Source organism: Balaenoptera physalus, assembly GCF_965194825.1.
Source record: "Balaenoptera physalus genome assembly, chromosome: 17".
Taxonomy (NCBI): domain Eukaryota; kingdom Metazoa; phylum Chordata; class Mammalia; order Artiodactyla; family Balaenopteridae; genus Balaenoptera; species Balaenoptera physalus.
The window spans coordinates 51,442,837-51,467,365 of NC_138895.1; the positions used below are offsets into that span (position 1 = coordinate 51,442,837).

Genomic DNA, 24,529 nt, shown 5'->3' on the forward strand with positions numbered 1-24,529 from the left:
CTCACGAACATTTAAAATTTTCCAAAATTTATCATCTTCAATAATCATGATCTTATAAAACATTTTACAGTTATCAGAAAGTGCCCAGGCTGAGTTTACATAACTGAAATGCCTTAGTACAAATGTCTAGTTAGAACTGAAGTGCAGTACACCTGACTGACTGCTCATTGAAATAGGGATACAAAGGAAAAAAGTTGATTGTGATAAAGTATTGTGCATTGGCCCCCATCATATGTACAAAAAAGTGCCCTCACTCAAATGAACAAATTACATGCAAAATATTAGTGATATCATTTAATATCCTAGAGCTCAATGCAGTCAAACCGCAATAAAAGTGGTTTTTATAGGTAAAAGTGATTTCATCTCTAAGATCTGAATGTTCAGAACTTTTTTTTTTTTACAAGTTCCATATACATGATACACAATTGCAGCCAACCACAAATTAAACACCATAAAAAAAGTTAAAATGAAAACACAGAACATACTTAATTTTTTATTTTGAAATTCCCTATTCCCTCTATACAAGAACCTTTGCTGAAACACTTTCCACAAAGGCAGCAGTGAATTTTCAGAACATTTTACATTTTTTCCCCTCAGCAAAAAGATAAATCACAGTGTAAATTATGTTGTTCTGCTGTCATCTTTGGCTGGGGTTAGACCCAGAAGTTGTTGACTAGCAAACCATTATAGTGAAATGTTGCTAGTGCTCCTCAGGCCTTTAAGCTACAAACTCAGCAAGGAATGTTTGTTTGCATTTAATCTCTTTAAGGTACCACCACGGGGTGTGACAGCATTAACTTTCATAAACTTTTATAGACAAATGGAAAAAAATCTACAAAATTAGCTAGTAATATTACACAGCAGTACACACTTTTTATACTCTACACAAAACCAAAATTCTTGGTCTTAATGGCGAGTAGCAATTTCTGTTTGAGAATCTGTTTAGAGGAATAGAGTGGGACGTAAAGTCGAGAAATGCAAGTATTTGCAGTAGGAAGATGTTGGTCATCTGGTGGTCTTATTGTGATGGAGGGCATAGGCTGAAATCCTTCTTCACTGGCTGGTAATGATGGACTTGATGTCCAAAAGTAAACCTAAACAGGAGTATAATAATTACAAGTTTGGCTTTTAAAAGATTAACATTCAACCCTTAACTCTGGCAATATATACATAGAGCCCCATTCTTGTGTTAAAACCTACGAAGGGGTATTATTTTGAACTGAGTTTTAAATTTCTTGTATTAAAAAGGAAAGCTTCAGGGTCAGAAGAGAAAAAAATGTCAGGTATGTAGAAAAGTGACTATGTTTCAATGCCTCAGTTTCTCATCTGTAACATGAGGCTATTGGACCAAATGCTCTCTAAGGGCCTTTCCAGTTTCTAAATTCCAGAGTATCTCTTAGTGGGAATAAGGTACAAGGTCTCCAAAAAAGGTTCAAAATTCACAGAGGTTATCAAAGTTATTTTGCATTTTATCTACTAGCAAAACAACCCAGTATTTTCAGTGGTCCATTGTGATACATAATAATTTTATAATAGTAATTAAGTGTTCAACAGCATCTATTGTACATCAAAATCCATGCAATAAGCCATGTTAACATTTTTAGGGTTTTTTTTTTTCTTTTAGATTTTTTTTTTTGGTCGGGGGGAGATGTGGACCATTTTTAAAGTCTTTATTGAATTTGTTACAATATTGCTTCTGCTTTATGTTTTGGTTTTTTGGCCCCGAGGCATGTGGGATCTTAGCTCCCCGACCAGGGATCGAATGTGCACCCCGCGCACTGGAAGGCAAAATCTTAACCACTGGACCGCCAGGGAAGTCCCAACATTGAGTTTTAAAATGCATCTAATTTGTGCAATATAGCATAAATTACTTTTTCTTTAAATATGATAACCAAAGATATACTTTCCTGAAATATTTTCATTAATACATACCATTCCTCACTGATAGTGCCTATCTCTTAAGGTAAAGCTTTTAAAATCTTGCATTTATAGTGTACAACTAAACAGACAAATATATTCATTATCCCAGAATGACTACGAAACCTAAACTATTCGTGAAGCATAGTTTTGTGAGAAATCTCATCTAGAATTCTATAGAAGGAGGCAGGAAAAAAAAACCTCTGTGTTTGTTAGGGTCTCCAAAATCTTCAAAGAACTATAAAAGAGCTGGAAGGTACTGTAGAGGTAAAGCTGGCCCAATCTACTCATTTTACAAGTAAAAAAAGAAACTTAATGTAAAGTGTTTCTTCAAGGATAAACGTGATTAACCAGACAGATGACTACATCGCTGGACCTCCAAGAAGTTAGAGGAAGAGAAATAAATACCAGAGGACTTCTCAGAACTTTTACTAGTGACCTGTGACTCTCCAAGAGGGAAATAAACCATGTAGTCTTACCCCACAATCCTGGGACTAATAATTCAAAGGAGAACAGTTTAGGAAACGCTGTTATATTCTGTCCTTGAGACACATAAGGAAAAACCCAACAATATGTGAAGGATAACCTCCCAAAAGGGGAAGGGGAAGAGGAGGAGGTAAAAGACACCTTGGTATAACAGGAGTTTAAAGAGTAAAGCTCACAAATTAAAGCTGCTGCTAAGACATTTTGAGGTCCCTACAGAGGGAGATTCTCTCTCACAAAAGACTGAATAGTTAACAGCTTTCTCTTCCAGTAGAAGGCAGAAGAAATGCAGTGAGATTTAACTTGACCGACTGCACTGAGGATGTATTGGTTTTGCTCTGAATCCAAAGATTGACTACAAGAACCCTAATACACTATCAGGTATTTCTAAAGCCAACAGGGACAGATATGGTGTTAGCATTAGTAGGGACTTTGGGGTTGGTCCACAAGATTGGGAAAGTCCAAGTACATGGAATTATATGGAATCAACCTAGGGAGCAACCTAGGAAACTACCATATGGCTAAGCCAAGAACAAAACCCAGCTGACAGCTAGGACTGCTGGACAACCTGTCTTGCTATAGTGGAGAAATACTGGAAGGAAGGCTCTTGGGGCCATGTAAAGATGAAGGAATGCTAAATGCACGACCCCTTCCCCCTCAAAAAATATCAGTAAGTTACTGCCTGAATTACAGGTAAATTGGAAACTGCAAGTTTTGTGCTTTCGTGCACAAGTAACTTATTTCTCCCTCTCAAATGAAACGGGGGGATATATCTAGAAATTGGATAATTTTTATACATTCCATAAGAGGTCTGGTTTAGAGTATTGAGAACTAAGGCTGCTTCAACAGGGGAAATGTCACAGGGAACTATGAGGAATATGAATAGAAAGGATCTCTGAGATTTTCTGGGTAAGGAATGTCCCTCAAATTTCTACAGGAAAGTCTAGACTGCCTTTCAAGGTTACTGGACAGGTTGACTTGGATATACTCAAGGTTGGACATAGGTTCCACAGACTTGATAGACTTTTCAATATAATCAAAGTTTATATCATCTAATTTATGATTCTAAGTTAATAATAAGTAATAAGGTTAAATCAGAGATGTAGTACCCATAATTAAGCTACTCTATTCATAGTATACAGAGCAGTTAAGATACTATTCAAAAATTTTGCAAAGGTTTGCTGCTAGTCAAAAGGATTAAGGATGTAGAAAAGAGGCTGCTAGCATATATAAGCACTATAGGGGGAAAAAACATGTCTCAACAATAAGCTGGTATTATCTTCTGGGACTAAGGATAGCATTTTAATAGCTAAGATGTATTTCACTCTGCTTACAGTTTTACTCATACTTCTGTTCTAGAGTAGAGAAACAAAACTGCCTTTTATTTCTGACCTTCAATAATTTTTTTAGCCAAAATTAAAATGACCAACCATTACAAATTGAAAACAAAACGCTGTCATACATAGTATTTAAGGTTTTTACATTTTCTTCTACAAATCTTGTGAAACTTAACTTACAAGATCTTGTCGTTCTGTCATGCTCATCTTCTCTACAATTGACCAGAACCAACGCTTGAACTGCAAGAGCTTCTCAGCATTTTCTCCTACAAATGAATATAAATTCAATAAATATACAATATCAGTTGTAAAGCAATTATACTCCAATAAAGATGTTAAAAAAATATATATATATACTATATCAGTTATATTTTTAGAATATTACTTCTTATAAAAGTAGGTATAAAATTAAAATTGGGGGGGGGCTAACCCTAACAGAGGAAGTTAGGACCACTTGCATAATGTGTGAAACCTCTAGAGTTCATTAATCAATCCTAATGACCAAGATGACCAAGACAAGAAAAATGAACCACCAGCCTCAAAAATCACATGACTTTAATCCCATCTGTAAGTCATGATTTTTCTCATGACCTTAAACCAGTGCTTCTCAAAGTTTAATGAGTTTACAAATCACTTGGATCGAGATCTTTTTAAAATGCAGATTCTCATTCACTAGGTATGGGGGAAGAAAGGGGAAAGGAACCGGAGATTCTGCATTTCTAAAAAGCTTCCAGATGATGCTGATGCTGCTGATCGGAGGATCATACTTGGAGTGTCTTTAGGTATTTTTTTCCCGCTTCTAAGTTTCTGGTTTGCAAATAAGCCAAGTTCTTATCTCACAGGTATTGAAAATTAATAAGTGGCACAGAAACTACTACGCAATGATCTATACGTTGCCAAGCATGAAGGAAAAACAAGAAAATTTATCCAAATTTAACTTACTATAATTTGGCTGAAGCTGTTTGCAAAATATGAAAAATAAAGGGGAAAAAACTGGTATCTTCACGTATGCAATAATCTTGGACTAGAGTTATAGTCCTCTCAGGAATTTCTTGGAGCTTCCAGTGTTTTATTGTGTAGTCACAGCTAAAAACTCTATTCCTAGAATATGGGACTTGAAAAGGAAGAGTTGCAAGAAATCAAGCACTAAAGATGAATGTTAGTCTAGGATTATCACTACCGCTTGTTATTCTCTCTAGATTCTCCATGTGTTTGTGTGCTCTTATGTCTTTCTAAGTGTGCTTTGGATCCTGTTCTACAAAGCAAACATCATGTAGTCAAATTCTTTAATTGGAGTTTAAGGAACATGAATAGGGAAAGGCCAACAGAATTGTCACATGGATTATTTTTTCTTAATTATTAATAGTTCATAAAAGTCCTTTTCACACAGTTGCTCACAAGGAATTTTTACTTGTATCATACTAAACCATACATTTATTAAAACCTAGAAAAATTAAACAATAAAAGAATTAAGAATGACCTAATGCTAAGCTATCATAGTTCAAACATATCTTAAAATATATATATAAAAACACCTGAGTAATACAGCATTTCCTAAGCCCCTGTAAATATGTAAGAACCAGAAACTCAGAAAACTGACTGACCAAATTATCTATGTAGTTTATTCCTTAAATAAACATTAAAAAAATTTCATACCTGATTCATCATTGAAAGAGGTGAAACTGATCAGCATTTGCACATTAACTTCACCACAGCCATTTACCAAAAGCCTAAAATCTTCTGCTGTTAAGTCTTCTAATGAATTTTTTGGAAGCACATCCAGTAGACCCTTCCTCATTGCCTAGAGGATTTCAAAAATAACCTGTTTATTACTATCATCAGTACTTTATTTTCTACATAGCATTTATTATTGTTAAAGCCCAATATCTAATTTTAGCAGCCTAAGAATACTAAATAATTCTAAATAATACTAAAAAATTAAGTTCTGTATTTTGAGTTTCTTATTAACAGATTCAAAAGAGTGGCAGAGGGAAAAAAGGGCTACAGGTTCAAAAGTGAAGGAGTACTGTTACATATCAGGAGTTAACAAAAATAATTTTTTAAATTATGTTAGTAACAGGCTAGTCATTAAGAATAGCTTCAATCTGTCGAACGTGCTATCCTGTCAACATCCTAGGAAGAGTATGATAATGACAAAAACAAACATCCCTGACACAAACCCAAAATCTAGAAGCTTACTGAGAAATTACCATGTGCCAAGAACTGTTCTAAGCACCTTACATATGTTAATTCATTTAATCCCATCCTCATTTTGCAGAGGAGGGAACCAAGGCACAAAATACTTAAGTAGTTTGCTAATGTCATACAGCTAGAGGGGGCTGCAGCCATGATTTGAACCCTGACAGTATGATTCCAGAGCCCACACAGTTATTCCCAGAACAGGGATCAGAAACACTTCATAAACATTCTTCAAGAGGAGAAAGAGTGGGCCTGATGTTGCCCTTTAGAAGAGCCTGATTGGAGGAATGAATGGTCCTTGGTTTTTAGAATTTTCCTTACATTACTAACTGATGTGGCTATTTTGAATGCCTGGGACAATAAACCCTGCTGTACCAGCTTGCCTAGATTATTTGTGCAAAGAAGGTGATTTATGATGAACACGTGTTTTTCCTCAGGGGGTCTGAACTGCTTACAGGACTGGCCCCCAATAAAAACCCTGGGCACTGTGACTCTTAAGCAGGCTTCCCTAAACACAAACACTGCACATGCATTGCTGTAGTTCACTGCTGGAGGAAGACGTATGTTCTTTGTGACAACTCATGCCCCCAGAGAGACAACTTTGGAGCCTGTATCTGGATTCCTCCAGACTCTGTCTGATGTACTTTTTTCCCCTTGTGAGAGTCCTTTTGCTATAATAAACCATACCTGTGAGTACAACTGCCTCCAAGTCCTAGGAGTTCTTCTAGTGAGTCACCAGAGAGAGGTATGGGTGGTTGCAGGACCCCCAAAACAGTAGTCATTTTAGTCCCACAAAGCATCCTTACCAAATCTACTTTCTGATGATTACATGGTTTTTCCAAGTAGTTTTACCCATAAGAAAGGTCTGGATTCATGTGTAATTTACACTGTATGTAAATTCATTTTGGTTTAAAATTTTTGACCTTTTATAAGCAAGCTGAATACACTGTGAGCTAGTTTAAAACACAAGACACAAATAGCCTCATCAGATCAAGTGACATTTTCCAGAAAACACTTACATGTAATGGCTGTTCTGCAACTACCAACATTCTGTGTTCAGCATACTTCCGCACATACTCGTACACATTCTGAGGAGTGACTGGTATATTTACACCATTAGGAATAAGTTCCACCTGTGAAAAATTTAGCAGTGCCATTTAAAAGCAATTTTGTCAAAGCAGTAATAAGTTAACAGTTCATAAAATAATTTCCTAAAAATTTAAAATCTAAAGACAATTCTGTATCTGACAAGTATCTAAGGAATGCAAACATTCTAGGCCTAAGTAACTATAAACTCTTCGACCTCTCAGTCTGTCTCACTCTCCATCTCCTACCGTGTCTTTTATCTCTCTCTCTCTCTCTCTCTGTGTGTGTGTGTCTTTCTTGGTCCCTATTTATCTAAATTGTTTTTCTATATGTCAGGCACAACAGACTAACCAAATTCTCCTGCCAGGATCAGAAAACCACACATTTGCTTTACCTGTCCTCCACCCTCTTCTTTACACAGGTCAATTGCAAATGCCAAATCCATCGCTGAGAAAACAGCATCAGCATCTGAACTCTGAGAAGCAAGTATTAGTTGCCGCAAACTCTCATACATCACAGGGTCAAAAAAAGCAAAATCATGCCAATTGACCTAAGAAAGTAATCATATGAAAATCAATTACGAAAGAAACCTCTTAACTGAATTCATTAGTAAGTTGAAATCTATGATAAAGAATTTTATCTAATTTGAAGATTATTCTTTATCAGTTTATCTTCCACTAAATATAACTGATCTAAAGAGGTAAAATTTTAATAAGTCTTTGGCTGTGATAAATACATTCAATTTTCAAAGCATGAAAAATATGCATTTTTAAAAAATTTAAAACCAGGAGTATACTAGTTTTTTTTTTAAGTTGTAAAGTAATTTATTTGTAGAAACCAGCACTAATTATTGCAAAGTGATTATGCCGAGCAACTAACTGGTCCTAAGCTAAATACACATCCTGTTTAGCCTTGACAATAATCATAAAATACAGGTTATTAATTCCAGATGATAAATCTGATGCTCAGAGGAATCCAGTAACTTGCTTTGCTGAAGGTCACATCATTGGGTTAAACTTGAGTCTATTTGATTCCATAATCTTTTCCATAAACCCTGTTAAAGGCTCAACATTTCTATGTTGCTGAGCTTTCAAGTCCAGTTCTTCTTTCTCTGCACAAGAACATTTTAGCTGGAACACTTTAAGAAGTCAACAGAGTCAGAGTTTTAAAAGAAAAAGAAGAGGAAAAGATATGTATCATAGTATGATATGCTGTAATAATAGAAAATAATATTCACCAATGGGTTTGAGTAAAGAAAGTTATTAACAGACCACAGCTTTAACAATGCTAATCATATCAGATGTGTGTTGTGCATCACTAGAAAAGACTGTAAAATATTTTGTTGTTTTGTGATTATAATTAGTATTATGCATTAATTTAAAGGATGTCGTTTCTCTCCCCCAACCCCGTCGTAAAGGAATGTACCAGCTGTCAAACTATCAAAACACATAAAGAAAATAAGCTAATTCTGTCACCCAGAGATAATTATCAAGCATGCTATGCTATATTTTCTTACATCCTTTTGTCCCCTCTACCCACCTACATCTTATGTATATTTTTGAAACTGGGAATGCTCCTTTCAATACAATACTACTTCTATTGCCACTACTTACTAGAACTTACTGAGCACTTACTATATGCCAGGCAGGCACTATACTGTTTTCTTTACCATTTTATAAACGGGGAAATATGCCATAAATGTCAAGGGATTTGTCTGCAACAGGATCCAGGTCTGTCAAACCCTCCAAACCCACCTGTGTGTCACCCATTCTTCTATGCTCTCTCCTCCATGTATTCAGATTTTCCCCATGTCATTAAATGTTTAAAAATGATTTATAATGGCTATAATGCTTTAAAATTTAATACTAATTTAATGCTATATATATAATTATTTTATAAAACAAATTTTTTGCAATTGTAAAAGCAGTTAGGTTCATTCAAATCACTTACTTTCCTACCAAGCAACACTTTAATCACATGTCTATTCAATGTGATAGGACATAGTTCATTCTGTAATAGACACAGTCCAAGAATCCTAAAAATAAAAAACAAGCAAATAGTATTTAAATTCAAAAATAATTCTAGAACACATAACACCCCACACATACGTAATATACATAAAATATGTTGAGAAATTTTTATAGTAGAGCATATACACATTTTACAAACTAATATATTTTAGAAAGTCTCATAAACTGAAATTTTTAAAAAATTCAAATACAAGATTATTTTACCTGCCAATGTTTCTGAAACAATTCAACCTTGCTTCTGTGTTTTTGCCAGGCCTTGGAGTATAAAATCCTCTTTTTCCAGGTTGGTAAAACAAAGGGGCATTGTCATCACCATCATCTGTGTCATCTAAATCCATATCTACTACACTTCGACTAGAACCATGACGCTTTCGGTTTTCCTAATAATAGAGTATCAGAGATTAAGCCCCAAGATTGATTTTATTTATTTGTTTGTTTATATTTTAGTATATGTGTCTACAAGAAAAGGATTATTTTTTATTAAAAAATGCCATTATAACTCTCTTTAAAATTAACAATAATAATCATCCAGATACCCCCTCCAAAAAAACTAACAGTAATATTTTTGACATTACCCAAGATTGATTTTTAACAGCAAAACATATGAACTGGTTCTCTAAATCACTTAAATATAAAGTTCGATAGGTAAAGCCACATTCATATTCAAATGTAAATAAATTTAATTCATTCTTTCAGAATTGTGATATACACAGCCTGTGCCTGTTAACTTCTCTATCCATTTAAGTAAAATTACTTAATGAAACTCTGGTAGCTTCTTTCACCTTGATTCCTTACATATATTTTCCTTGGATATAGAATTCTGGATTGACAATTCTAAAAGCACTTTAAGGATGATACTCTCTGTTGTCTTCTGGCCTTCACAGTTTCTGATAAGAAATCCACTGCCTTTCAAATCACTGTTTATCTATATGTAAGGCACTATTCTTTGCTTCCTTATTAGTTTTACAGCAGCTTGATTATGTATCTAGACACAGTTTTCTTTCAGTTTATCCTTTTTAGGGTTCACTGACCTCCTTGAATCTATAAATCTATGTCTTGCATCAAATTTGGGAAGTTTTCAGCTATTATTTATTTCTTCAAATATTTTCCTGTAACAATCTCGTTCTCCTCTTCTGGGTACTCCAAATGACATGCATGTTTGATATGGTCCAACAGGTCTCTGAAAACTGTTGTTTGTTTGACATCTTTTCTCCTTCTATTCTTCACAAGGGATCATTTCTATCTATCTTCAAACTGACTGATGAATTTTCCTCCGTCATCTTTGTTCTGCTATTGACCTATTCAGTGAATTTTTTCTTTCATACATTGTACTTTCTCAAATTTTCCCTTGGTTCTCTAGTTTCTATTTCTCTGTTGTGAACCTCTACCTTTCCATTCATTTGTGTTTATTTACCTTTATCTCACAGAACATGAGATAATGTCTCTGATAATTCCAACAAGTGGGTCATCTCAAGGCTAGCATCTATTGGTTCTTTTCCCAGGAGAATTAGTGAGTCTCTGTTGGTTCTTTGTATGTTGAATAATTCTGGAGTGTATCCTGGACATGTTGAATACTAAGTTGTGAAACTCTGGGTCTTGTTAAAATGATATGGAGAATGTTGATGTTTTTTGGCTTTGGTAGGCAATAACCTGGTTATGTTCAGCTTGGAAGTGTCATCTTCTGTGTGCAGTGGTTCCATTACCAATTAAGTTTTCAAAGCCTTTTAATTATATTATTGGGTCTGCCCCGCATATGCACCATATGGGATAGTCTGGGACTTGGACAGTGGATTATACTATAGTTTATTTCTTAAAGCATGTACTACCTTCCAGTTAAGACGGAGTAATGGGGACCAGTTTTACTGTCCTGCCTGAAACAACGCTTCAAAATAACAGTTTTTCAAATTTTGACTTCCCTCCAATCAGTGTGCTGTTGTTTACTTTTCAGAATCCTCAAGCAGTTCCTTTTTGTATTTTGTCCAGAGTCTTTAGTTGTAGTCAGTGAAAGAGATAAGATTATATCTTGGCTGGCACTGAAATTCTCAGGTAGCTTACAAATTGAAATACATCATGCACTTTTAAAAAAAGCCTTCTTACTGCTATACCGTATGTCACATTTTCTCTGGATCTCTGCTGCTTACTTGAGGAAGGAGACCTAGGAATCCATAGGACTGCTCTCCTTCTCTGATATTAATTAATGACATCTCTAATTTAAGCTTAATTCAGCCTGTGCTCAAGTGGAGGCAGCCAGTGAGTGGGGTTACACTGAACCCTATCTCAACCAGTCTTATTACTTGATTCTGTATATGACACCTTTATACTTATCTTTGCTTTTCCCTCTACTGTAATCAAGCGTTTTACTTACAAAGACATAGTTTCTTTGTAAATATGCTTTCCTCTCCCTTCTGTAACTTAAATTCCAAGTGCTTATTATTAGCACAGGTACAAAAACATCCCTTACCTGTACCTTTTCTGAGGAGTCTAATAACCCAAGATCCAGGATACTATCAGCTCCATTTTCCCTAAAAACAAACAAACAACCTTTCACATTTCAGATAACTGAAATTCTAGAATTTAGTGTAGAGAAAACCATATGCATTTAAATTTATAAGAATATATAAATATCTAGGACACTTACTAGTCTTAATGCAGTTCTAGGAACAGAAATGTCAATAATATACACAAAAACACAGGATGCTACATGTATGATCCAAGACAATGAACTAAAGGCTACCTGATTTAAGACAAAATAAATGCAGTCTTCATAGGGGTACTGAAACTTGAGCTCAGGGGAAGCATTGTAAAAGAACAGAAAAATGTTCAGAAAGCAACCACAATAGCAATCAAATGCTCTAGGGTATTTAATTATTCTAGAATACTAATAAATTCACTGTTCAATCCATAAAGCCAGGTGAAAGCAGTCAATATTATATATTCTTGCATTCAATAGAAAACACTTCTAAATTAGCAACCCTTACATATATTTACAAATATCTTTTTTATCAAAAACACACATTATTTGCAACTTTTCCTATAATGGGCTAAGCTATATCAGTGTGTTGATACTTCCAGAAACAGGGAAGAGGAATAAAGACATAGTACATGAAAGTCAAGAGAAGAAAAAATAGTAGTAACAGCAAAGAAAATAAACTTCTAGCAATAGTCTTTGGCTTGGACCATTCAAAGGCTCTGAGACAGGTAAATCGCTGGAATAGGTAAGTGGCTATTTAGTTTCAGGGCTTAACCTACCCACTTATCCATCTCTAGGACTATATCTAATCTAAGTTCCTCATTCAATAACATGACTAGGAGAAAAATAAACAGACATTTTCATCTAAAATAACACTTCAAAGCCTTAAACTGGATATTAGAGTAGCCCCAGTAGGGCACAGATTAAGTACGGCATATCTTCCTGTCACTTTTACCTGTCACCTGGGGAAAGGAAGGATAAGTAATTTAACTGTTAGATATTTTCAAGTTTAATATTAAAACAAATATACTACACAATAGAAAGCAAAAACTTGCATGATTTTTAAGATAAATCAGGAGGTCTAAAAGAAATTTCAAGTTTATTGCAAGGACTCAGGGATTACACCCAATTTCTTGAGGTATTTGGCCTCTGCCATTAGGGGTATTCACGTGGAGAATGAGATGTACTTCTTTATAAGTTAGTTTCTAAATAAGGTTCGTAAAAAATCTTCAGAACCTAAAGTGACTGCTAAAATTCTGCCCTTCTAATACATGTGAAAGCAGCTGTCTCACTCATGGATTTTAAGCCATCTCTTAAAAAGCCATTTAAAGTCTTGTACTATTTAGTATAAATTTTAAGATATGGTGACAGCCACATCCTAAAAATAAAGTAGCTGATGTTTAAACTAAAATGTCTTCCCAGTTGTATACATTACCGTCCATGTGCAATAATGAGTTCCATGGCTTCATCCACTCTTGCTCTCAGAGAATCTTCACTTGCTAGAAGAAGAAGAAGCTGAGCTGGGGATAATTCCAACAGCATGCCAGTGATTTTACTTGCAAATGCCTGTAAATGACAAACAAATGTTACTTGCCTCTACTCTCTGAAACCTCTTGTCTAAATCAGCAATCTTTTATCAGAAAAAAAAAAAGAAGAAGAAGAAAATGTAAGAAACTTGGATAACAAATAGAAAAAAAAAAAAAAATTCTGAACCAGTAATGGATTTTATTAAATTGGAAGCTTAATTATAGAAAACTCTGGTAGGGAATTAAATAGTCTATGCACTAGCAGTCTTATTAAAGCTAGTTTAATATTGGTTGATAAGCCTTTTTTAAAGGTTTTTGATACCCATGAGTAAACATAAAAATACTCAATTTTCATTTTTTTCCCTTCCTCATCAGAGAACTGGAAACATTTTTTTCATTTAGTGTAGCAAAAAAGAGGGAGGTAAGAAGTGAAGGAGGGAGAAGGAGAAAGAAAAAGATGCCTATATTTAAGGCTAAGGAGTCACTGAAATATAATTAATTGGTTGACTCTGTTTTACTATTCTTTTGCTATAACATGTACATATAGTTATGTATAAAGACAAAAAAACACAACTAGGTTATGTTTCATATTCCATGACAGAAACCTCTGACAGAACATTCAAAATAAAATCTTCCTGTCATACATATCAAGAGTAAAGTACATATAGCTGATTCACTTCATTGTACAGCAGAAACTAACACAACACTGTAAAGCAATTTTACTCCAAAAAAAAAAGAGTAAAATACACTATTTGCAATGTGTTCTAGCTGCAAAGTAACAATAATTTGTACAACTAAGGGTACAAATAAATACAATGCACAGATAATTCCTTAGCACACAAGGAAATTACTAGGTAGAATGCCAACCTGGCACAGGTAGTAAAAACAACATCAAGCTATATACAATTACTCTCCAGTTAGTCCTGCTTCTTTCCCTCCCTAAGCTTCCTTTTTATTGCAGTCCTCAACCACATGGCTTTCCAGCAGCTGGCAACTTTTTAAAATACCAGCCTTAACTGGAAACCAAAAATGGCACAGCCAGTTAAGAGGCAGCTAAGTACACCATACATACTGGTTGCATTGCTTGCACACGGGGATAAAGTCTCTCTCCGAGCGCCTGACGATGTGCTGGCAGAGGATCAGGATCATCGCTAGGATTTCCTTCAGAGGCTGGTCTGAAGGGCCTGGTGTCGATGGAAAGCTGTCTTCTAAAATCCCTGAAAGGTGAACAGAGCTATTACGACTTCATTTCCCTTGTCTGCAAAATGAAAATATCAGTGCAACTAGTAATAAAGTTGGAAAACCAGAGCATACAGTTAGCTCCAGTTATGGTACCAGGGTGGAAGAATGCCTAAAGAATGATGGTGGGGAAATAAAGATTATCTAGATTTTGTCACTTGAAAATCTATAAATCTGCAATGCATAGGTTAATTTGATTCTAAGGGAACAGGACCTTAAAATACCAGAAATCAAGAGCCCACCCATATTTACTGGAAATTTTAGTCAAAAGTAAAATGCTACCCATCCTAACACGTGAAAAATTAGAGGTTTAAATAACACAATTGCCACAATTAAAATTTTAAAACAAATTTAGGAAAGCATGATATGAAGTTAATAAAAATTTCAAAAAATTAGGAACTTGAGCGGGATAAATAAAAAGCCAATATAATTTCAACTGCCTCTGGGTTTTTAAAGCAGAATATTTTAATAACAGTTGGTTAGACTTTTTTAGTTACAATACATATATCCAATTATTAAAACTTTCATTTTTTAGAAGTCCATAATTGAGACTCTTATTTACAGGCCTACCTCCAAAAAGATGGTACTCAATAAAAGACGCAAAATTATCTCACCTATCCCGATCTCTCCGAGAACCTGCTCGCAAGCCACTACTTCTCCTCATCTCCCTTTCTCTCTCTCTTTCCCGATCCCTCTCTCCTCTGTTCCTTAATCTCTGCATTAAACCTGGAAAAAAATATGAAATACACTTTGTTTAGATGAATGTAAATGCAGCTACTTTAAATGTTAAAGTCAATGTGAGGACATGAGACAAACATAGTAAGAACATGACAACTGTAGATCATCTTCCTTATCATCTGTGTAAGTGCCTTTCTGTCACTCTCCGTATGGTTTTGAGGGTTGGGGGTGATTCTGTAGAATGAACCTCGTAGGTAATAAATGTTCACTCAGTATTTGTTTAATGAATTTATCCCCTTGTCATGTCAAAGCTGTGAAATAATATGTAGCAACTGGGGCTATGTTAGTTCCACCATAAATAATGCTGAGATTTCTTACATATTTGAGTATCATCTTCTCTATTCTTAGTTTTTGGCATTAAAGGCATTATAGCCACCCAGCTATTATTATTCTTAAAACCTTAAGCATAAACCAGGGTATGGTTTCCTAAAGAGTATGCAGAAAAGTTATTTCTGAAACGTCATGACTTCCCGGGTTTCCTCATTCACATTTGACAATTTCTTTTTATTATAGGACTATAGAAAGTCAAATGGTGAAACTAATGATGAAAGGCTGAGGTACTCTCCCCATCTTCTCATCCTCAGTTCTTTCCAGAGCTCATTCAGCTTTTTTCCAGACCTCAGTCAGCTTTTACGGTGGCAGTTTACAGAACCCCAGTAAGATACAGCTAGGTAAAACACAGGATTTTGTTAGTAACTCCTTCTCCCGCAATTACTATATCCATCCACCTACAAGACTGACGATCTTCTGCCCCTACCTTACATGAGCCCCCTGTTTCAACCTTTTGTAGTTTTCACACATTTTTTAATATGCTAACTGTAATCCTGAAAATTAGGTAAGAATCCTAACCCCAAAGTGCTGATCCTCAAGGAGGCAGAGCTTACACCAGGATGTTAATACAGAAAACCTTATTACCAAAAAACAAAGTCTTGCTAAATTAAACAGTGAAGTTGGTGACACAGCCAACTTACATTTGGTTGCAAGCTCCATCTCACTGGAGACTGGAGCAACTCTGCAAATTATACTTTGAAAAGCACTGTTCTAGACAATAGCATTTTCTTCTAAGTATCTCTACTTATTAAATACAGGGATTGGGGAAATCCTGCAGTTTGCTCTTTGAATTTTTATATTACCATAGATCTTAAACCTCTCACTCCCCAGACATTGTAATTTGAGATGGAAAAAAATAGTACAATCACAGCCATTTATGAAAATAAGTGTGGCAGTAACAGAGCAAACTGGTAAATTGTCAATTATAGTAGTTTAAACAAGATTAAATCATTAATCTAGAATAAAATAGTATAAAAGTATAAATATACATTAACATTCTCCCACTGTAAACATATATAACTGTGATTATCATTGTTTCCATTCAACAAGGAAAGAATTTGTATGTGGTTGTTACCTGTAGAGTACTTACTTGTATGAGTGCCTTTGTTGGCATTTTGGATACAATCTAGATTTGGCAGTTTTTCATTGGACAAAAAAGCTTGTGCAATGGCTGTATAAAAACTTCGTGCTACACCACTGCCCTCTCCTGGTTCATCCTTAAATGTAACTTTCACCCTATGTACAGCCATAGGTGTAGTAGCACATCTTCGACCAAAGTGATTGTTAAGTTGCCTCATGGTCTGCTGAATAAGAAGATCTCGATCCCGATCAACCTATTAAAACACAACAAAAAGTAGTAAAATTCAGTGTTGGAAACCACCTTGAAATTTTTCTATGTAAAATCTGAAAATCTAATTTTAGCTTTTCCTTGACAGCTGAAATAGCTATGAAGTATTTGGGTTCTCAAAAGCTTATATTCCAAATAACACTCTGAATCATACAAGAATATCTTACATTAAATCAGGATAATGGAATTTAACTCAATTATAACATTTTCTTAAAAGGTCTACCAATTTGGAAATATAGCAGGATAAATTACAAGTAGATCAAAGTGTAAATTTTTTTTTTTTAAATAGTGAATCCTAGAAAAAAATCATAGGCTATTCCTTTGGTGGCAGAATACCATAGCAAAAGCAAAGTAAAAGAAAAATGACAAACGGGGAAAAACATTTGCACCTTCTATTACCGACAAAGATTCATGCGTAGTGTATATATACACTTAGCATTTCTAAAAAAATTGAGGAAAAAACCCTTTAATAGGAAAAATGGGCAAGAAATATCAACAAACAGTTCCCAGAAAAAGAAGCAGCCATAATATATGAAATATATGAAACAAAGTTTAACTTTGCTCATAATAAGAGAAATACAAATTTAAATTATACTGCCTATCAGATTGGCAAAAATCTAAAAATTTGACAACAAACTGCTGGCAAGACTTTGGAAAATCAGGCATTGTTGTGTTGATGTTGAAAGTGCAAAAATATACAGACATTATGTAGCGGTATCTGCCAATATTTGATGAAATTACATATACACATGCCCTTTGACCCATGTCTATCTATCTATCTCAAAGACACGCCAGCCAAATAGAGAAACACACATAAGGCTATTCATCACATCTCTATTTGTAACAGCAAAAGACTGGAAACAAACCCAAATGTCTATCAATAGGAAACCGGTTGAAAAAAACTGATACAGCCATAAAATGTGGTGCTAACACTAGGTAGCTGGAAAAAAAGAAGGCAGAACATCTCTCTCTCTATATAGCCATGGCTTTCTCTCTAGGATATACTGTTAACTGGGAAAAGCATGATGGAGTAAAATGTATAATAGCATGCTCAGGGTGGGAGTGGAGGAGAGAGATGCGTAACGAATACACACACACACAGGATTATATATTTTTTGAAAGTGGGAGGGAAATAAGCTAAAAACAAAAACAAACAAAAACCCGAAAGGGGGCAGGGGGAATACAAAGTAAGAGACAGGAATGGAAATTAGATTTCTCTGAATACAACCTTCTTCTACAGAGTTGACCTTGCAACTGTAGATATTTTACATTAATTATGAAACATAACAAAGTCAAAAAAAGGAGAGAGCAATCCCAAAAAAGTGAAAGCAAAATGAACTGAAAGGCCCTAATTGTGTGGAGATGAGATGGTAGGTAGCAAAGCCTCACAAAAGGAATTATTTCAAGTGACTTTAAACAATGTACTTTGACTGTACATCTCCAATTGGATATGCTCTAAGAACAAAAACTGCAAATAAATCTTAAGCTATTTTCAGTAATCATTTTGTTGGTAGTGGTGTTGATGTTATGATTCTAAGACTGTTGTATGCATGCTGTGGGATAAAAGCAAATGAGTAATTTTATCAGTGTTGCTGGGAAGCTGGATATTATTCAGTTCAGAAGAAAGGAAGTAAAGACTAAAAGGTGAAAATAAAACAAACTTGTGGTCCTAAATCTTGAATTTGAATTAGGAGTATCAGTATGAACTCATGAAATAATTTTCTTCTTCCTTTTTTGAAGGAGCATTTCCTACTAAAGGGCCTAGAAACGATGACAAACCCAACAGGCAGTGAGCAACCTAGAGCCCAGATTATAATCTCAAAATACAATTTCCTGCTAAAAGGAAGCAGGGCTTCTTGAAGAAATGGCTGATTTAAGGTCTGTGACAGAAAATAACAGAAAATGAGACATATCAAAAAGTAAGGAAGTTGTCAAAGATTGGACTCTCGCTAGCCACAGAAAAGATAATTTGAGCATCAATGAAATGAAGCACATCCAAACAGTTTTAATCCATGTGTTCATAATGATACTTAAACGAACAAACCCATTGCTCATCATTACAGGACATTGGGAAATCAACTGCCAGAGATAGCCATTACTATAAATTTGGTGATTGCCATTTATTTTCTTTAAATTTTTAATTACATAGTATATATCCCCCTAAACAAAACTGTTATTTGTTTTTAAATTTTATATAAATAGCATACTATATGTATAGGATAAGAAAATCTAAATACCTTTACCTCTAGTGATAAATCTCTTGACTGCTGATTTCTCAGTTTTTCCATTTCTCTACGGAATTTTGATTCTTTTACCTCAAAACCACCCAATTCAGTTAGGATCTTAAAAAAAACAACAACAACAAAACAAATGCATGACAGAATTATTCTCTGAAATATGTTCTTATCTGGCAGAATAGAATGTAAAGTGCTCAAAATACATACTGATCCAGGTTCTGCTCCAACATCTTCCATGAATACCCTGCCGAACAGTTCTAAAGAAAGGCGCCAACGTCCTAGCAGCATATCATGGGAAATGACCATTCCCATGAAGCTACATTGTGGCCTGTAAGAAGTTTAAGGGAAGAGGGGGAAGCAGTTTAGGCAACTCTAAAAATTTCCTGGTTTCTGGTCAATAACAGTAATTACTTGGTCTTTTAATATTCTGAGATCTTAAGTAATTCAAAACCACATCCTCTCTAATGGAGAACTTTTCTATAGCTACTCGTTCCTTGGAGAACTTCTTATTTTTACTCCATTATTCCTTCTGTCCTTTACGTAAGGATACACATCCCCTGGCTGGCTTCTCTCTTCATCTTTAATTTTACTTCCTCTCCTTAAAGTCCAATGTCGGTCTCCACTAGATGATTTCCAGACCCCTCTTTAGTTCACAATGGACCAGAATTTCATTGTGTGAAATATATCCACTTCAATCATACTTAACTCATACTCAACATGGTGAAACTGAATATGGCCTCTTCACCACAGTGACAATGCCTCCTGATTTCTTTCAATTGTACCACCTATTTTCCTACTGCACGGACTTGAACAGATTTTAATTTATTCTTCCCTTGGTCCCTCCAGAGTGATCAAGTCCTTCATAAGTTTTTTCCTAACCATGGTTTCCTTTTCATCCCCAAAGGCAATATTCTACTTCAGCCCCCTTTTTAACAACTAGCCAGAAGGAGTAATAGCTTGTCTCTCTACCTCTAATTCTTCTCTCCCTCAATCTATCTGCTTCTACACATTCGAACTATCTCAGCTCAAATCATATTGTCTCTAGGAAGCTTGGGCCATCCCAGTCCCTAATTCTTCCTTGCCTTTTATGGTTGTTAGACTGTGTACATAAGATGTATATAGTTGCCTAAACTAGTTTAACTCCTCCTAAGCAAACCAAAAAGAAAAAAAAAAAAAAATCTGACATTACATAACCAAAAATCATACAGCATAAAGCAGACACTCAACAAATCATTAGGTGATTAGCCATACTGAGTCACAGTATATACTAGGCAAATTTTTACTGGGAAAGCAAAGAACCTACCTCTTGCAAGAGATTTACTAAATGTGAACCTGGCAAAGGAGTGAGCCCAAACAAATGTGAAAGTCACAAATCTATAAAGCTCTTTTTTTTCACATGCATGTTCCCCTCCCATAGCTGAGCTCCTGCTAACAAGTGTATAATTGGCAATCTGACATGGATGTATACTTTAACTCAGTACTGAACGTTAAAAACAGCGTCAGAATTTCTTCAGTAAAAGGAGAAAATCAGAATGCCAATCAATGACAAAACAGTCACAAAAAAACAAAAATCCAGAAAACTCTAATATTTAAGTATCTGATTATAAACTAGAAAAACAAATAATATTTCATCCTATTATTTATATACAAAGAAAATACAAAGAAAATTATAAATTTTCTAAATAAAAACTCTTACAAAAATTATAATAGCCATAAAGTAATAGCATAGAAAAACTATCTTCACTTAGCAAGTACCTGAACGATGTAAGAGGTGGCCCTTCACTTTCAGTCAGTCCTATTTCTGCGAGTAAACTGCTTTTCAACTGTGCAGCGAGATCGTGAGCAGATGGCCCTGGTTTTGAACTCTCAGCTTCTTCTGGCACCACATTCTGTTCTTCCCCTTCCTTTTTTTGCCGATTTTGCATGTTCGTTACATTTTTCAAATTGGCAGCATAAGACATTTTAGTTGGAAGAACCTATGAATTTTTACATTTAAATGTTAGATATTAAAAAACAAACTGACTAGATTTCCTTTTCAACTTACTAATACTCCACAGAGATCACATGGCAGTTAAATAATTCCCTTTTGGCACTTCAACTACAAAGATGCAATCTATTTCTTGTCTATCTGATTCCCATGGATGAGCACCAATTCCACTGCATTTACCAGAGCAGCCTCAGAGAACTTTTATAAGTATCTTTATAATATCTATGGTTACTTAAGTGTCTTATGTACATAAAATTCTCCTTTATCACTTAGATAATAAAGAAAATTCTATTCAAGTACATGTCTTCTATATGCCTGCTCTTAAATGGTGTTATTACTTTTTCACTGGAGAAACAGTACAGTATCATTTCAGGCTCTCAAATCAGACTTTCATCTAAAAACTAGATCTGTCACTTCACTAGTTGTATAACAACAGACATTCCCACGTGAAATGTATGTAATCTCTCCAAGCCTTACCCATAAAATCAGGATAATAATGTTTTCTACCCAACATGGTTGTGAAGATTAATTGAGACAGTGCCCAGGAGATAGAATTATCCAACAAATGTTAGGCATCATCATTAATATTACTTTATTTATTCCCATTCTAGACTCAAAAAGAAAAGTTACAAGCCAATATTATATATGCTCATATGTACAAAAATTTAAATATTCAGCAGAATTACAACAATCAACTCCGGAACAGGCAAACACAGCAAGTTAGTCTCAAAGCAGACTAATGACAGTGTTGGAATTCCTTTAATTATGTCATAAGGCAAGAATTTCTGACACTTCTGTTATTTGGGTAAATATAATATTCTGAATGCATTTCCAAAAAACTAGATGCTGGGATAAGCATTCAACTCACAAATATTACATTGCGAAGATTTTTACTATCTTACCTCAAGGCAGTTTCTATCCACTGTAACTTCCATTAAGCATTTTCCACTACTGGCAGATGAAGAATAAAGACCCTGACTTGGACGGCCAAAAAGATCCTCCTTTCTAGCATTTGGCTGGAATTTTAATAAAAATATTACAGTTACATTGAACACTTTAAAAAAGTAAATTCAACCAAAAAGAAACCTTAAGGCTGGTTTATGTGAATCACCTGCAACAGATGTGGCTGATCAGCCAAGGGGATGGCTTCAGCTAGAGGCACTTCAAATGGATTTGGGGGTATACACCCAAGGAACGTCATGGAGTCGGAGCGTCGGAAAAATGGATGGTTTTGGCCAGTTTCTGCGGGAAGAGAGTCATCATCCTTATCATTCAAAGTAGCACCTAAACATAAAGAGATAAAATGTTTTTTTAAAAAATTAATTATTGGGGAAGGGTAAAAGGATCTACATCTGCTCAATCCAAAATTCCTGTTATCTCTTTATAAAATTTTAATGCCACTCGAAAACAAGTTGATAGTCCAAAATTTTGATATTTTAAAGTGGTAATTCAAAATACTGGTTTAAAATGGTTACAATGATAAATTTCATTTATGTGTATTTTAACACAATAAAAACTTGCAAAAACTATTAGCAGTAACAAATACTGTTCCATTTTGTATTGGACAGACACTACCCACATCCACCTCTTCTCTCTCTAGAGGCTTAGACCTGAATGTAGCTAGTTTCCTAAGCATGTTCAGGACCTGGCTCACTGATGACTCCAAAAAAGGGGCTAAAATTTGAGCATTTGCTTACTTGTAAGTTCTGATTCCTCTATAAGAAGATAAACAGAGAAATGTCTGGGCAGCTCATGCATCCCAACAGGAAATCAGCACACCAGCACCAACTCCCATTAATGGAATAAAACTTTTGTCAGTGCTTACAGTATGCTGTGAAAATAGCAGTGAGCTATGGCTGGGTTCTCAAAAAATACCAGTTAAAGTTAAGTTGTCTTTCCCAGGCCTAAACAAATTACTACGTGATAAAAAGAAACAGGCAAGCGGACTATCTGACCCCACTGGAAAAGTATTTTAATTCTACTTGAAATTATACCTGAAAGCTACAACTAAGAGTGTAGAAAATCCCCAAATTTCTTGAATTTGGAATATTTTCTCTCTTTTTTATTGCATTAACTGTTGAGTTTTGATGAAATAGGGAGTTATAACTGGTATTTTCCATTTTCTTGACTCAGTCTATTTTGCATCAAAATTAGCAAAGGTTCTGCTAAGACTTTATTCAAATGTACGTAGTACCAACACACTTAAGAATAAAGGTAAACATAAAATTAAGAGAAATGCAAAGGAGAGATACAACGTCAAAATAGAAAAATACTGACTGTTGAAAAGTTTATAATATTTCTTTAACTCATCCTTATTTATGAAGTAATTAACGCAAGGATATATAAGGAAAAATGGACAGAAAATGCAAGGAACGGGACATAGAAAAGAAAAGAGAAATTCCCACCCAGACAGAAAATAATGAAGTTAAAAAAGCTTGAAGGGGAAATACTGAGGCAGCCATTTCTTGAAGTAGATTAGCAGATTTTCTGTACACTAACTTTGATTGGTGTCATCATCATTTTCATGTTCTGAATCTTCATTATCAATACCCAGTTCCAAGAGTTCTCGTGTCCTTTAAAAAGACAAGTGAGTCATTTTACATGAAGTATTTTGTGCTATATGAACAGGAGCAAAGGTGATGCAAAAAATACTGGAAAGGTTAGTTTAGTATCTAACCAATTTCAAACACTGGGATAAAGTTTCAGACTCTGGGAATGGTAGACTAATCAGCCAAATGTAGTACAACTACAAAATAGGTTCAACAGAAGCAAAAGGCTAATCACACCAAGAAATAGTGAGTGCTTACACAAACTCTAATAGAAAACATGATAAAACAATCAGGACAAACTACCTCAAAGCATAAAGCTTAACTGGATTCTTAGGTTTCATGTTTTAAGTGAGGAGTAGCTATGGAGAGCGGCTGGATGGACTCAAGCCCACCTGCCCACATGAAATGTTCCTGTTTGCGATGTTCTCCTTACTCCAAAAATCAGACAATGTACTAATGGAGACCACAGCAAGTATTTCTTAAAACAATCTGACGGCAAGTATGGCTACCTTTTGCGTTCCAGCTGAGGTGTATCCAATGTTGTCTGCTGATTCATTGCTTTAATCCAATATATAAGGGCTTGAAAAACATATGCCACATGCTTCAATGAGCAAACATCCAAAACTGGAAGAACATCAGAATGCTCATCATTATGAGACCGCATTAAAGACAGAGCATAATTTAGGAAGTCGCCCCGAGCAGACATCATTCCTTGACGGGCACTAAGCAATGTGGCACGTCTATAGGAGTAAAAAGAAATGAAGATGTTTACAAAAAGAACACAAATGTGAAATTTACCACTGTTATAAATATGCAAAATTAGGAACTGAGACTATCCATAAATAAAAACTCATTACGCCTGGGCTCTGCCTTAGAAATATAACCATTGTATATTATTTACAGTACTGTATACATTTATAAAGGAGAGAAATTCCAGTGTCCTCTGGATTGGCAGAAGGTACTCCTTCCCTAGAGACAATGGTTCTCAAACTTCAGTGTCCACCAAAATCACCTGGAGGGCTTGTGAAAACAGGTTGTTGGACCCACCTCTAT

At 35.0% G+C, this 24,529-nt stretch overlaps 1 protein-coding gene across 7 annotated transcripts in view; it reads right to left on the reverse strand.

Moving 5' to 3' along the window:
• Positions 1–480: 480 nt before the first annotated feature.
• The window catches only part of UBR5 (ubiquitin protein ligase E3 component n-recognin 5), a 141,162-nt gene continuing 117,113 nt past the window's right edge, over positions 481–24,529 (reverse strand). For 5 of the 7 annotated variants that reach the window (XM_082434224.1, XM_082434222.1, XM_082434226.1 and 2 more), the window contains 19 exons: positions 23,986–24,216; positions 23,427–23,500; positions 22,039–22,211; positions 21,830–21,943; positions 20,696–20,916; positions 19,148–19,268; positions 18,941–19,045; positions 16,446–16,689; positions 14,902–15,013; positions 14,121–14,265; positions 12,958–13,088; positions 11,514–11,574; positions 9,257–9,432; positions 8,973–9,057; positions 7,417–7,572; positions 6,956–7,069; positions 5,394–5,538; positions 3,918–4,003; positions 481–1,094 (listed from right to left, as the gene is read on the reverse strand). In XM_082434224.1, coding sequence (XP_082290350.1) covers positions 882–1,094; positions 3,918–4,003; positions 5,394–5,538; positions 6,956–7,069; positions 7,417–7,572; positions 8,973–9,057; positions 9,257–9,432; positions 11,514–11,574; positions 12,958–13,088; positions 14,121–14,265; positions 14,902–15,013; positions 16,446–16,689; positions 18,941–19,045; positions 19,148–19,268; positions 20,696–20,916; positions 21,830–21,943; positions 22,039–22,211; positions 23,427–23,500; positions 23,986–24,216 — 2,707 coding nt within the window. In that variant the 3' untranslated portion in view covers positions 481–881. The remainder of the gene's footprint in view (positions 1,095–3,917; positions 4,004–5,393; positions 5,539–6,955; positions 7,070–7,416; positions 7,573–8,972; positions 9,058–9,256; positions 9,433–11,513; positions 11,575–12,957; positions 13,089–14,120; positions 14,266–14,901; positions 15,014–16,445; positions 16,690–18,940; positions 19,046–19,147; positions 19,269–20,695; positions 20,917–21,829; positions 21,944–22,038; positions 22,212–23,426; positions 23,501–23,985; positions 24,217–24,529) is intronic. The other 2 variants (XM_082434225.1, XM_082434223.1) reach the window with 1 other exon arrangement.